This window comes from Oenanthe melanoleuca, chromosome 3, assembly GCF_029582105.1.
Source record: "Oenanthe melanoleuca isolate GR-GAL-2019-014 chromosome 3, OMel1.0, whole genome shotgun sequence".
Taxonomy (NCBI): domain Eukaryota; kingdom Metazoa; phylum Chordata; class Aves; order Passeriformes; family Muscicapidae; genus Oenanthe; species Oenanthe melanoleuca.
In genome coordinates, this window is record NC_079336.1 from 80,213,580 (window position 1) to 80,229,028 (window position 15,449).

Below are 15,449 nucleotides of genomic sequence, written 5' to 3' on the forward strand. Positions count from 1 at the left end.
AATTTATGTCTTGCATTGGCTTCTACTGTTACACTTTGGTTAACTTTTCTTTAAAAAGAGGTTGGTTGTTCTAGATAATGACCATCCACATCTTCAGAGACATCCTCCCTGCTCCAGTTAGTAGCCACTTTTCAAAATGGGCAGATATCCAGCACTGAAGAAAGGTGGTGTACCACAAGAACCAAGAAAATTATAAGGCCATACCTTGCACACACCTAACACATAAATCTTTCAAGTCAAATATTCATGACAGATATACACTTTTAGATTCTACTGCAAAAATACCATGAGAAAATATGTTAAAAAAACCCAAACAGATGTACTTGGGGTTAATTATTATTTGCAGTTCAACACATGGAAATGCTTTACCCAAAATCAAGATACTGTGGAAACACAACCCCGAAGAACTTCAAATGAAAATTAAAAAAAAAAAAAAAAAGAGTGATAGAAATAGAAAATAAAATTTAAGAAAAATACAGCATATTAAATCAATAATAGATCACAGCACAAATGGGAACAAACCCACAGGTTTCCACTGGCTGTCTCTGCTACTTGAATTAGAAGCTGTGTGCCTGTGTAGCCACTACAGCACAAGACCAGCAACATCAGCCAAGATACTGGAGGCAGCCTAACCATGGGAACACAGAACACTGTACAGTCATTCTTCTATCCTGACATGAAAGCAAATTAATTTTCAGGTTTTCATAATAACAGACTATTTCTTCCACTTGCACAGGTTAATTTATGATTAGTTAAGACAATTTAGATTTATGCTATATACACTTTCAGTACGATTTGCTTTCTAACAAGCAAGATTAACTCATATTAGCCCAGCAACACTACTTACCACAATATAATTGTTTGATAGTTTATAGACAACGGTAAAATTGAAATGCCCACAAAATAGAAAACTTTTTATTACACTGAAGGAGGATACAAAAAGATGTATTTGTTACTCAGCTGCAATCTCAGGTCTCCATACACCTTGAAGACTTCCATACCACACCCATAATTGCAGTTGTTGATCTTCATTTGCAATAGTTAGGCAAACCAACTACCTGTGAATTACACATCATCAAGGAACTCAGTATTACCTCCTTCTGCTAGTTTAAACATTTATTGATTAGGGAAGCTGATTTATGATACTTCATTCATGGACAAATATTGGCATATTTTAATTTTAAAATCTAATTTTATTTTCAACTTTTTTGCTACATTCTACTTCTTTGTTTCTCTTGTCTCTAAAAAATAAGAACAGGTACTGTCTGAATAAAACTGAGAGACTGTAAAACTAGTGAAGACAAAGAAATGCCACCAGCTGCATATTAACTTTGCTTTCAGTAGCTGTGGATGTTGTCATGTGCCAATAGGGTGAAAAGCTCAAGGGAAATTGTTTCTATTCAAGGTTAAATAAACAAATAAAATCAAAAGCACACTTCCCTCTCTAGAGTACATAAACCTCTGTCTAAACAAGTATCCAGTGCGTATAAGAGGGCAAAGTCTGAAGTGGGAACAGTTGCTAGCGACCCGAGGATGCCCAATCCTTATGAACATACAGATGCTGAACACCAGCAAGAAATTAAAGTAAATTTAATTAAAGAATTAAAGAAATTTAGATATTGCCCTAAGTGTAAGCAGCAAGGCACATTTCTTCTGATGTTTAATACTCTCCAAATTGCTGGTTCTACTATTCTAAACCATCAAACACAAACCTGCTAGCACAGGAAATCAGGACTCAAATGATGGCTACAAGCTGAGGAGGTTTTACAAATGCTTAAATGGCCCAAAGTGTTGGTCACTCTCACCTTTACAAAACCATGTTCATGGCTTTTCTGTGCTCTATGGGTACCACCAGTATATTGAAGAAATACACCAACTCATCTCTTGTCTACTAGTACAGATTTCCAACACAAGTTTTGCCTGTATTGTGGAATTTTCATACAAAGCAGATCAGTGAGACAGTTCTGCCTTCAAAATATAGAACCAAATAATACATGAGTTCATATCTTCGTAGGCTGGACGAATTAATTCAGGCAACCCTTTAAGGGATCTGTACATTTCTTGTTTGAGGAAGTAAAACCTAATAACCACTTTAGCTGTGCCAAGTTGCTATGAGCTCACAACTTCCCTGTATAGCTAAATATGTCTTTTTCTAGTTGTTATTCAAAAGTACTATTCATAATTTAAAAAAAGATAGATGCTGCTAGAGAACTTGGGCAAAACCCTTCCTGAAGCTCCCTCTGGCATCTTCTGTCATCAAACAACATCACTTTTTCAGGTGCTTACTCTTCCTGGCAGTCAAAGAACATGCCATTTACTTGCCTGTTGCCAGTACCATAACCTACTTCCAGGAGGTATTCAGAGCTAATTAACTGCTTCAGGAGTCAGCTGCTGCAGCTTTGGTCATGACACAGAAACAAACAAACAAAACAGTCTTCTCAGTGATTTTGAGGCACCATTAGAACTGCAACCAACTGAAAAGGCATTTCTTAAGTCCTAAGGCCTACAAAGCACTTCTCTGACCCCACTGGAAGACACGCTATTCTCTGGCCAGCTTCAACAGAGAGCACGTGAAAGATGCACGCTAGTATTTATGACAAAAGGCAGAATAATGTGTGCTCTGCCTGGAGAAACAACCACTCCCTCCAAGCTTTTGGTTTCCTGTATTTCTACACAGTATTCTATCCCATACATGTCATGGGATATAAAAACACCATCTAGGAAATGCAGCAACAACAGCAATGACATCCTTTCTAAACAATTCTCAGTTGCAATGAAAGATCAGCATTCAGTCACTTCCCTCTCTCATTTAGGCTAACCCTCAAGAATTCTCTGAAAAGCAGTGCTGTTACAATGAAACATGGAAGTTTTGTTTTTCTACCAGGTGTAGAAAATTGCATATAACAAATTAATCATTAATTATTTGAAGAAAAAATTTATATAACATAAGTGAAGGATGCTTACATAACTGATAGTTCTATCAAAACTTTAGAAACAAATGCAAGTAAACAGATTATTGCTGGAATTAATTTTTTCATGAAATAAGTCTAGATTATAAACACTGAGCAAATAATTTCATACCTTAAAACTACTAATTCCTACACTCTCTAGTTTGTACCTAGCAAACAAAGTTTAGTTTCAATTTCTATTAACAAGGACTCTCAGAACATGCACAAGCTTACCACTGGTTCGAATCATATGGTTTATATTTTCAATGGATACACATATGTCTTTTTATAAATACATTATCTCAGGAAAGAGAAATTTTCAGTAAATACTTCAACATCCAGAGAACAAATACCTCGGTTCTGACAGAACCCTAGCTGCTTTGTACTTCTAAGTAACAATAACAAAGTTGAACCTGAGCAAAAATTGTAACAGAAAAAAAAACAAGTTTCGATACTTTGTAGCCAAAAAGAAGCAACATCGTCAACCTTTAGGTCTTTATAAATACAGAACACGAAAGCTCAAGCAAGTGCAATTCACATAACTTCCAAGACTCATCTCCAACCCTTCTGTTGTGAAAGGACTAAAAGGAAAGCAGATGGTAACATTAAGGGAAACTAACCACAGCATCCAATCACAGCATTCTAAACAGCAATTTAGTACCAAAAAATGTTTTGACTCAAAGCATATGGGAACTTTTGCCCTGCTCATCTGCAAACACATGCCCATCTCTTAAGTGTCGTAGTGCTAACATTTTACATTCCACTCAGATGCTTTCCTGTCACAGAAGAGAAGGAGTAAGTTTAGCTAAGTACAAAGAACAATGCACTTGGTGCAGATTATTTATTAAGATATATATAAAATGAACCTGGTTAAAATGGCATAAAATGAAAACATTAAAATCTCAAGAAAACACATACGGACCACTCACCAGGGAAGTTGTCTGACCTACAGTGAGGGTAGCCTGTAGGCAGATTCCCTGCTTCTGGGAAATTAGGGTTCTTCGCCATTCTGAACAACAGACAGATGGAACAGCAAGCTCATAGAAACACCATTCAGCAACATCCAGCTGCACAGCAACAACTGGACCATTTCCTGGAACAATGCATGAAAAACACACCATCAGAAACCGTGAGCACAAAGCCTTATGAAGAAAGTGAGAGAGATGTGTATTTCTCAATTCAATTTTTTGCAGAAATAAATTCTTTAAAAAAACTTCACTATAATAGGAAAACTTCTAAAAACATAAGAATTCAGGAATAGTATTTCTGTTTTGAGTCATCATAATTTAATTTTGACCGTTCATATTTTTTACCATCACAGAAGACAGTAGCATGTTGCCATATTTATTATAAGCCAAAAATTCCATCCTGACATTTCTGCTATGGCATTAATGTCCCTGAAATTATCCCATTTTCCCATATGGGTGTCCTAATTAAACCAGTTCTATACAAACTGTATCACACATATTTCATTGCCTACACAGACAAAATTCTCCAAGTGTTCTTGCCTAGCTAAAGTTTTGGGGATTATGTTTGGATTTTGGTGGTTTTTTTGTTTTTTACAAAACTTGGCAGTTGCAGATCTTTTTATTGAACAAGCCCTTTTTTAAACAGGAAACCAAAACAAAACTGTAGGGTCAGGAAACAGAGAAATATAGAGGCTTGACTTGCTTAAATACATAAGCAAAATAATGAGTCTCTCTTAACAAGCATAAGTTATTGTTAACCTTTCCACCAAACCTGCCATGAGGAAAAATAAACTGCATTTAATTTGCTAAACAGATGATACCTGATCTGTGAATTCTCTCCTAAGGGTCACTCTAATTTTCTTTATTGGATATGTTTAAGAGAACAAAGGAGGAGGAGGTAGAAAAAAAATATTTGTAGGTAATCTCATTAACTGGAAACTCACACCTTAATCCTGCAAATCAAATCCAGGCTTTTTACAAAGAAAGTATCCTGGGTTTTGAAGATCAAAATGTAATATGTAACCATCTTTCCTATAAGTAATGCATGCTATCAAGTTGGCCTGTGTTATCAAAATATATTCAAAAATATATTCGCGAAAAAACTTGGGGTCTTTTTTTGTTAAATTTGAGGAGACATCTCAACAGAACACTTCAAGCACTTGATTTACAGATTTGTAACAGAAGACACATTAAATACACCTGTTTTGTAAGCAGGCTCAAATTAAATCCTAAAACACATAAAAACTTAAATTATTCCAGCACAGGACTTTAAGAAGGTCTGTGTGCTGCACTTTTAAAAACATGAGCAAAGAGCATTGCTCGGCAAGCAAAACCACCCGCAGATTGCTAACAAGTTGGCATCGAGTTGTTTTTGGGTTTTTTTAAAGTCTGGTAATATGTCTTCTAAGTGGAGAGTAATTTCAATGAATCACAGCAGTGCGTAACTTGCAGAGTGCTTAAACTACTACGACACCAAAGCACCGGGGAAAACACTGAATACCGCGAGCGCGTCAGAATACTGAACTTATATTTTTTTAATAAATAAAATCCGAATTAGCCGGCCACTGCAGGGCCAGAAGCCAGCCAGGGGCAGGACGAGGGGCGGCAGCGGAGGCGGGCGCGGACCAGAGGCGGCGGCGGAGCCGGCGATGCGCCCAAGGTCGTGCCCGGGGTACCGGGGCCGCCACCGATCCCCGGCTCGGGAGGCGCCAGGAGAGGCGACCCCGGCGCGCCCGGCCGCCCCTCCCTCGCCTGCACAAGAAGGCACTTCAGGCGAAATCGCTTCCCCGCCAAACGCGCCCGGCGCCTTTCCCGGCCCGCCCCGGGTCGCCCTGCCCGCTCCCGGCGGGAGCCGCCGACGGCAGCACCGCAGGAGCCCGGGCAGCCTCGGGACCCCGCTCGGCCCCGGGGCCGGGGCCGCGGCCGCCGCGCCCCTCCCGCCCGCGGGACTCACCGGCCCCGCCGCCGCCGAGGCCTCCTCCCCCCGCCCCGCCGCCGTGCACACGTCACCCGGCGGCGCGCTGACGTCAGCGGCCAGCGTGTGACGCAAGCGGGTCCGGCCGCGCCGCGTTTCCTGCTCCGCCCATGGAGCGGCGGCGGCCGGGACGCAGCGGCGCTGCCGCACGACGCGCTCTGTGAAACAGCGACTGGTGGTGTTGGACCTTCCCCGCCGCCCTGTCCGCTGCTCCTTGGCTGCATGCAAAATCCCTGGCTCCTTAACCGCGGCGTGCGCAGCTCCTGCCCTTCGCTGCGTGTCCTGCTTTCCTGCGTCGGGAGAGCCTCTCCCAGCGGGAATGGGGAATATGGGCCCGTCGCTACGAAACCGTGAGAGTGGCTTCTGCTGCACTGCATGAAGCTAAATTTAAGCCCTCCGAGAGGCAAAGCACTACACGCGATTTAATTCCATGCTTTATATAGCAGAAGCCTTCTTTGCAAGAAGGAAAAATAGTGGCCTGTAATCAGAACATGAAATAATTTCAGAAGTTTTTCTGCATATAAAATATTTTAATATTGTGGCAGGCTAAAAGACTTATCATTAAGTGTTCAGTAGTTCATTATTTAAATTAGTTCTCAGTATGACAACCAGCAGTAACTTTTTTTCCAAAAATCCCAAACCCACACCTTGCTCACTTCATGATACTGCTGTAACTAGTTTGTAGATGCCAGTGGTTTTTTACTAGTTTCCTCTATTACGTCACAATCTTTCATGTCTACACTTTGTAAAGCACATTAAAAAAACCAAGGGTCACTAAAAGATTAGCCAACATGCTTAGAGTAAAATTTGATTACTAAGCAGAAAAGTTTTAGCATAGCCTGCTCCTACTTCTGTAGTTATCCACTGGACTACATGATAGGAAAGATGTGTGCTAATATCTTTCCAAACCATTCCATGGGTGAGAGTATGGGTGTTAATGTCTTTGAAATAGTTCTTAATGTCTCTACCAACTTCAAGCCACAGGCTGCTTATAGAGCCCAGACAGTTTGGGTCTTGAAACAGAAAAATGGGTATACACAAGTCTGAGTTTCTGAACTTTGGAGGAAAAGAGCAGCTTCAAGGGGGAATGTGTGGTAGGTAGTTTGGGACGGCTGTACCTTCCTAATACCTCAGCCAGTGGGGAAAGGAAGAGGGCAACAGGTGCCCAGGAGTTTGTAAAAGGAGGCTGCACCCCCAAAACCTCAAGAGAAAACCCTGCAGGCATGTGCCCCAGTGGGCTCTTCCCCTTTATTCAAATAAAGTTGCAGGACTCCCCTGTCTACTTTGTTGACACTGGCTTTTCATAGCACAGCTTTTCCTCTCACACAGGGGCTCATCCAGGATCCTTCCACTGTCTGGGTCCAGCACAGTGGAACAGGAGCTGGAGGCGTGCCTCATCCAGTTTTTAGGTGACACAGCTCCTTTTGGCATTAGCCAGCATCAGGCAATTGACTGGGTTCCCAAGACTATCCAAGAGAAAGACAAGAGGTGGACCAGTGAGGTCTGTGGAGAGTCTACAGGAAAGGACCACTGGAAATTTCACTGCTGCGTACAATGATTCAAAACAGAATCCTCAAAGCAAAGCAGCAGTCATCTAGAATTCAACAGTAACATTCAGTCATCTAGAATTCAACAATAAGCAAAGCAACAGGTCATGGTGCTTTTTTGTAGTTTTCACCAATGCTTTATTGAGAAGTGAACTGCAATTATACTATTTGTTAGCCTTTGGTTACAATTACACATTATTTGATAGCCACATAACTGAAGAAGTTAGGTGCTACTTGAACCAGAGTAAGACAAGGCAAAGGGTCTTTCTTTCCTTGTTGGAAGAAAAAAAAAAAATATTTCAAACTTCTCATCATTTACAGTGTTTATAACAGATGAAACTGCATAAAATCAAGTAATTTGTGGAACACATGGAAATGCTACATGTTTTCCTGTTGCTCACAGGAATGTACCATCACTTGTTTTGGGAAGGCATATCAAATGCCTTAGTAGTAGGAAACTGTTGTTTCAGATACTCTTTTTCCATAATTTCCTAAGGCAGAATATACAGAGCATTTAAGTCAAATACAGCCCCAGGATTCTACTGAAACAAAAACTTGGAGCAAGTTCTTCCTAGTGTTGAAAGAGACAAGGATCCCTAATGGGTTAGCAACTGAGACTTCTTCTCTTGGCTGTCAATTAGCAGTCAGAAGCTGAGCTGAAAGACTGCATTTTTTCTGCTGTACAGATTTATTGCCTCTATAAAATTTCTTTTTGCAAGATTGTTTAAGACTGCTCCTTAAAAAAGTTTTGCCTGGAATACTGTAAGTAAGATTATGACTTTTATAAGCACGCTACTACTCCAGTCAAAATTAGCCTGACATTTTATTTTCTAGTATACAAGATAGGGCATGAAGTCTTCAGGGTCTTCTGACATTATAAAAAAATATACTGAAGCTTCTTTTTGGCTCCTCCTTGATGCTCATCAGTAGTAACACAGATTTGTTGTTTTTGTTAGTTTGAATCTAATCAGTGTGAAATGCAGTGAATTTCTGGTCATGTATCTTTTGACAGTGTTTACTGAAATATTAACACAATGAATGTTCAAGAGGAGAATCTGTGTAAGTGCTCTTTTAGAAAATGATTGAGTATTCCTAACTGGAAACAATTTACAGTGGCATTGCAGGACAACAAAAGGGAATCCAAGTGAGGTCCCAGGGGACAGTTTTGAAGGAAATTCTGAATGTGACTGATTCCTCTCTATTAAGCAATTTCACAAACACTGTTACAGATTTCTCCAAGAGTCTGAAAGTAGGCCTCTATTATATACAATATACTTCACTAGAATTAAGTGAGAGTCACCATGTGGTTAGGATTCAATATTTCAATCCAGTAGCCATCAGGATCCTGAACAAATGCAAGCCCTTTCATTTTACCTATTAGGAAAAAAAAAAGATAAGAAAATTAAGACTACATGACTGGTTCTAAATGTCAAATATGATTACTTTGAAAGATATTTTTTCTTTTTTTTTTTTTTTTTTTTTTTTTTTTTGCATGAGAATTAGTTCAAATTTAGATGGATAATTCCAAAAACATCCAGATTAGTTTTTAATCAGAATTAGACCTTAAGCAAAACTGTCAATCCTACTCTCAATAAAGCCGTAGTTAAAAGTCATTTTGGAACTCTGACTTTTGTTGATTGAAGTTTTTTTGCATATGCCCCTGTAACTGCTCATCCTCAAAATTCAGAAAAATATTTTTGTGCTCTGGAGATGTTTCGGTATGTTTTCTTGAACTGGGTTTGCTGGTATAAAATCCTGTGTTCCTTTGCCCTGTTCATCACCCATCATTCCTGACTCTACACTGAAATTTTACATAACGTTTTTACCCCTGACATGGTTTACAGTACACTTCTGCATCACTTCATAAAGCAGGGAAATGCAGGACAGGATTGTTGTAAGTTCTACTGTTGAAAAATTAAAACAGGGTCTCCAAAAGTTGTTTTCAACAGTAGATCAGGATAGCACAGCTTAACATGTTATCTTTAAATTGTTAACCACATACTTGTACTTATACTTGCTCCATTAAGTTCTTTACCGTAACAGAACCAGCCTAGCTCTTAATATATTCTAGTGACAAAAACAACTGAGAAAATAGATGTTTGATTGGTAAGGCAGGAAAATAAACCCCATGCTCGATCTCCCAGCCTGCTGTCCAAAAAGTGTGAAGCCCTAAACTTCCTCCCCCTCCTTAGCATTTGCTGCATTAATTTTGTTTCTGAATTTTGAAGAAGAGCTTTTCCTCTGCACCCAGCCCTTGTCTACTTCTGGAATTCTTTCTTGTGATTCCCTCCATTTATAGTCTAAGCTTGTTCTTCTATGTAGTTTCATTCCTATCACTGCACAGCTCTAAGTCAGCAGCTCTCATTTCAAGCCACTCAGAGTTTAACAAATGGACAAATTTAAAAAGGCTCAGAAACTCTAAAATGCTAGAAATACCAAAATCTATCCTTAATTTAAGAAATCAAGTTATGTTTTCAGCTATATTTCTTCTTTTGCTTCAGTTGAGACTACAGTGAATAAGATGAAAATAATTTAAGTCTCTTTTTCAATTATTAGTATTACGTGTCTGTTTTTGAATGCATTAGTTCTAAAAATCTCGTGAGTCTTTTTATGGAAAAGAATCCAGCTGAAAAATGCATTTTGGGATATTTTCACATAGACATTTTTTGCTTATATACTCTCTAGACATTTGTACTATACATTATGCAAGTCAATTATGATACAGACTAATGGGGCTATTCCTACCAAAGCTGACAGAAGAGCTAAAAATATAATAACTAGTAGGTTGTATAGTAGGTGTTAGGTGGATTTACACGAAAATAGCCAGAAAAGTCAAGAATTACTCAGTTTAAATGGGTGGTAACTAATATGTTTTCTGACTATTTTTCCTAAGACAAGAACCAAGCAGATATACCATGTGAATTTGATCCATATTACAGTAAATTCTGTAACAACTCTAGGCAGCAGTATACATGTAATCTATGACATCAACAGAGAATATGAATTTTACTGACGGTCAGGCTGCATACAGAAGGCACGTGGCATACTGATGCATTATTGTATTGGGATGGATCTATTGCAAATATTGCCCACTCTGTAAGGGAGTGCAGGGGTAACTGGTTCTAGAAACTTCTAAGAAGTGTCAACTCCTAGCAAGACATTACCCATCTTTCCAGTAAGATCTCTGAGACAGAATATACTAAAACCAAGGGAAAAAAATACTTGCATTTCTGATCAAGACTTACCATCATCTGGTTTCTTCACAAATTTCACTCCTAGCTCTTCAAACCTCTTACAAGCTTTATAGACATCAGGAACAGCAATTCCAATGTGTCCTGTGCAAGAAGGTAAAAAGAATGCATTATAAGTATTGCTGAATGTTCTGTGAAAAAAGTTTGTTTAGTATTACATGTTGTAGTTCACATAACCTATGATTATATTTAAGAAAAAATTCTAGAAAGAAGAGTGTTTTGGGTATTAACATTATTCTTCTTCCAAGAGTTGTCTTTTGATAATGCCTTTTAAATACAAATGTTAGAGTTGAAGTATCTTATGTTGTTTAGACACAAACTTTATTTAGCATATGAAAAAGGAAGATTTTCAAACTGTTTTATAACTATTTTCTTCCTTGACGCACAGCTCCATAATAAGATTTTGTTGTATTTGTTCTGTTTAACAGAACATGGAGTTTATCATTAATGCTGTTCCTGCAGAGACTGACACTAGCGCTATGCAAGGACTGAGCTTACAAATCAATTCAGGAGCTTTAAATGTCAAGTGGCTGGACCAAGTGTGAAACTTATTTCACAGCAGTGACCTTTCAAGCACTCAGAGTATCAAATCAAGCCACATAAATAATATCCCCAGTGCTACAGACAAACGGAATTGTCCTTCTACCTTAAAATTGGTAACTAGTGGATTATACAGCAGAAATCCAAGATTAAATCCGTTTAAGCACCATGATAATCTAATACACAAGCACAACTAATGTTCTTCACTCAGTAGTTACAATTAGCATGTGTTTGCTTGCCAAAGGATTAGATTCTTGATGAAGAGTGTAACTATGGCTCATTACTCTGAAACACATTGGCTCATTTAATTTCATCATATTTTACAGTATGCATGTTGAAAGAAGAGAGATAAAGGCTTTCCAAATGTTAGCAAATTTTATTTCAAAGCTTAAAAAGTATAAACACAAGACTAAAGACCTACCAAATCCTCGAGGATCTGAATTGCCATTGTGATAAGACTGACTGTCATCATTTTCAGTGCCCCAGTTGCTGTAAGAAGTAATTATTAAATATTGAAGAAAAGCATTAAAATTAACAAATCCTAAATGTTCAGTTTCCTTGGGAAGGGTAAGTTGTTTCTCCTAAGAAACTAGAAAATTTCAGCTGTTGGCTGAAATAATTAAACTACAAAGATCTTCCCTAGTCATGGGATCCAAGGGATGGTCTTGGGTCTAATCCAGTCATTTTCACATTCCTTTACTATTATTTAGAGTCTATATTTGAATGAGTCAGAAATACTCCTGTCTCACTCAGTTTAAAGAGAAGGTTTTGCTGCACAAATCAGTTTATCTATCCATCACTGGGGAACAAGTGAGGGTAGCAGGTCCTCGAGTTAAGTAAGACAGCATTTGGGAGATTGTTTCTGCACAATTATCATGATTAGTAGCATTAACCAAATTGTCCTGTTTACAGGAAGCATTGTTTTGACTTAATACCCCTTTAGATTAGAGTCCAAAAATAGTTACCCATTATTAGGATGTTTTGGGGATCCAAAGAAAGGTTTGGTTTCCCTAAATTACTTACCCAGATGGCATGCATATAAAATATGGCAAGCACTGTTTCATATTAAATGTTCACCTAGCAGCTTGAAAGAGCTCTGAAAGAGGAAGATTAACCTTTTCAAGTATCCAATCTCAGAAGTATTGTAAGGATGTATGACAGTGAAGATGCATCCACTGTAATGATTAAATTTTTTATTCAATCTGATGGGATTTACGCTTATCCAACACAGTTTAAACACTGTTTAACCACTGTTAGCTAAGTGTCATCTCTCTTTATGTAAACACTTACTGTGTCAGTTCAAGTGTAGCTTTTCTAGAGAAGGTCCAAGGTGTTCTCTCAGCTTTCTCTTTCGGGATATCGTTTTTATCTTCATACCCCAGGAAATAGAGTGAGAACTTCATAGTAGGAAAGTCAAATTTTTGAAGCAGTCTAAATGGCAACAATTATTTTGAAATAGTAACTTAAAAGGGTAGTCAGTAGCTTGCAAATAAATCAAGATGCTTCCCCTATGGAAAAATTATTTCCATGAATTTTTTGCTCTTCTATAATCCACACCGTGAAATAGCTGCATTTTAAACTATCAAATAAAAATACTTCAGAACCCACCAAATTTTAAAAGAACCAGATGTTTAAAAACCAAACTACCAGTCACTAAATAGAAGTCAGTAAAAAGGCTTGCATCTTCAGGTTATCACTCTGTTACTTGACTGTGTTTTCACAGGAAAACCTTTAACCACTTTAAAAATTTCACCAAGGATTAAAAAGATCTACTTTGAATCTTACTCATCCTAGAGAGCTCACTGGTACCAAAGTTTAAGAACACAGCAAACGTACCTTTAGATAAAATACCTTTATAGTTTCAATAGCTAGCTATAATGATAAAACCCTTTCAGATGTGACAATTTAATCAATTAAAAATACATTAAGCATAAGTTTTTATATATGACATTTAACTGGAACAAGTAGGCATGCAAAATTAATCTAATTGCTTTTTTACAAGGTATTTAATTTTTATTTTCATACATTTTCACTACATTGGAAGTAATTTATTTTCCTTTAGTTTGGACTCATTTCAAGATGTTTAAAAACACAGTATTTGTTTTGAAATAACTCAAATGCTAAGAATGCACAAAAAGCTCCAGCATAACCATTTTAAGCTATTGCAAGGCACCTGCCTCCCAAAAGCCTTCTCCAAAAGACTGACCCTGGACTTTGCCTTCACCCTTTATTGCCTTGTTCCCATGTGACTGGAGGCAGTCATAAGCCACCTCTGAGAACTAGCAGAAAAAACTTAATTTCAAGATTTTAAACAATGACTCCTCATTATAAACACAGTCATAAAAGTTACCAGTCAGCTGCAGGCTCAGTGAAGAAGAAGTAAGCAAGCTGTACCCTGATAATTAATGACCTATTTAAGAAAAAAAGAAATTTCTAGTCAATGCCAATATTACTTCATTTGCAGCTTAGGCATCTGCAGCTTACTGCCAGACCATCCAACTAAGCATCAGCTGATGGGCCAGCATTGTTTATGTAGTCAGACCAATTAGTATAATTACATCCAAAAAAATAATTCTTTTCAGAAGAACAGAAGAAAAACCCAAACTTATCATGGCATACAAATTCTACTCACGTCATTCCAAGTATCCTTGTATAAAAATCCAATGACTTCTTAGGATCCTTTACTCTTAACATTGTCTGCTGAAACATGAAATCCTGTGGGGGAAAAAAGGTTGATTCTTCGTACATCAGCCAGATTTGAATTAAGGATATTGACAAAGATGCCAGTTAGTAATGATTCTAAAACCAGCAGATTCAGAAGTAACAAAGAGAGCTACATTAAATCTAAATAAAACCTTTTGTCCCAATTCTATACATACAGATTTTTTGTTAAATAAATATGTCTTTGTAACGTAATGTTTAAAACAAATAACCAATCTCATGAGTGGTATCATTCAATATGTATTATTACATGCATCAAAAAAGAGTACCCTTATATATATTATTCTTTTATGGGGCTGTAGCATACATGAACAACTTCACACACAAGCACAACAGACATGAATATTCAATACTGAGTCTCCTAGACTCCTGAACTCATTATTTTGATTATTTCATGGCACAGGTATTAAACTTCTGTCAAATTTGATTATATATCTTGGCAGCAAAACCGACCTGCAACTCTGCAAGGATATTTTCTTGAAGCTCCACGTTAACTATATACCAAGAGGCTTGTGAATGACCAAGTGGATAAAAAGTGAGTGGTAGAATAGTTCACAGAAGGGGAAAAAAATCTCAAAAAAATGCAATTACAAGGTTTTCCTAGCAAAAAGTAGAAAGGTCTGGGGCGTTCTGACGCCCGGGCAGGGGGCGGCCGAAGCGCCCGGAGCGCTCGCTCAGAGCCAGGCCAGGCGCGGGCCCGGCCGAGCGCGCCCCGCGGGCTTCAGGGGCTCTCGGGGACCGGCCCGGCCCGGCCACCCCCTGCATGACCCCGAACCCCGCCGGGCTGCCCGGCAGACAGGCCGCCAGCGCGGCTCCGTGCCCGGCCCCATGGCGGCCCCCGCGCCCCGCACGTCCGCCCGGTGAGGCGCCCTGAGGGCGCCGGGGAGCGGCGGGAGCTGCAGCCGCGGGCCGCGCCCGCCACCCGCCCCCCGCACCTTGGTGCTGGCATCCGGCTCCGAGCAGGCGCCGTACGCCGCCTCGTCCGACAGCCCGCCGAGCTCCGCGGGGGCCGCCATGGCGGGACAGCAGGAGGAGGAGGAAGGGGAGGAGGAGGAGGAGGTAGGAAGGCGGTGCTGAGCCCCACTCCGCCCCTCCTGCCGCCGGGCCGCCCCTCGCACGGATGCCCGAGGATGCTGCCAAGGTGCGGGAGCAGATCGAGGTCTGCCGGTTCATCCCCAGCTCATAGCGAGCCCCCCAAGCTCTGAGATCAAACGTTTCAGTTTTTGTTTTGTTGTTAGTCAGTAGCTATCTGACTAACATACTAACAACTGTGCATATCTGCGCAGTTAAGGAAAAGAGAAGACAATCCTAAAATGAATAGGCTGTCTGGAAGAGAGCCACCAAGAACAAAGCCAGTAAAACTGAGCAGTACGTGGGAAAAACGTAATCCCAGCGACGGGCAATCGTGACCACTGACTCATTGAGCCCAGACTCAAATGGAAGGAACCACCTCTGGACTAATTAGAAGTGAGAGATACAACTAGCAAATACAGGGTTGA

General features: G+C 39.5%; 2 protein-coding genes across 3 annotated transcripts in view; both read right to left on the reverse strand.

Annotated features, from left to right (window-relative positions):
• Window positions 1-5,947, reverse strand: part of BTBD9 (BTB domain containing 9) — a 111,987-nt gene extending 106,040 nt beyond the window's left edge. For both annotated transcript variants that reach the window (XM_056487081.1, XM_056487080.1), the window contains exons 1-2: window positions 5,871-5,947; window positions 3,878-4,041 (exon numbers count right to left, since the gene is read on the reverse strand). In XM_056487081.1, coding sequence (XP_056343056.1) covers window positions 3,878-3,956 — 79 coding nt within the window. In that variant the 5' untranslated portion in view covers window positions 3,957-4,041; window positions 5,871-5,947. The remainder of the gene's footprint in view (window positions 1-3,877; window positions 4,042-5,870) is intronic.
• A 1,596-nt stretch (window positions 5,948-7,543) lies between these two features.
• On the reverse strand, window positions 7,544-15,040 carry GLO1 (glyoxalase I). The gene is made up of 6 exons (XM_056487695.1): window positions 14,886-15,040; window positions 13,862-13,944; window positions 12,520-12,660; window positions 11,651-11,718; window positions 10,684-10,773; window positions 7,544-8,812 (listed from the first exon to the last, which is right to left on the reverse strand). The coding sequence occupies exons 1-6, from the start codon at window positions 14,964-14,966 to the stop codon at window positions 8,724-8,726; spliced, it is 552 nt and encodes a 183-aa protein (XP_056343670.1). The 5' UTR covers window positions 14,967-15,040; the 3' UTR covers window positions 7,544-8,723.
• Between the last annotated feature and the right edge of the window lie 409 nt (window positions 15,041-15,449).

Bases quoted from the DNA above. Each gene is read 5' to 3' on its own strand.
- GLO1 (XM_056487695.1), bottom strand. From the start codon at position 14,966: ATGGCGGCCCCCGCGGAGCTCGGCGGGCTGTCGGACGAGGCGGCGTAC. The intron at 13,945-14,885 runs GTGCGGGGGGCG...TTTCCCCCACAG, and splicing joins AGCCGGATGCCAGCACCAAG to GATTTCATGTTTCAGCAGAC. The intron at 11,719-12,519 runs GTAAGTGTTTAC...TACTTCTTACAG, and splicing joins GCTACACTTGAACTGACACA to CAACTGGGGCACTGAAAATG.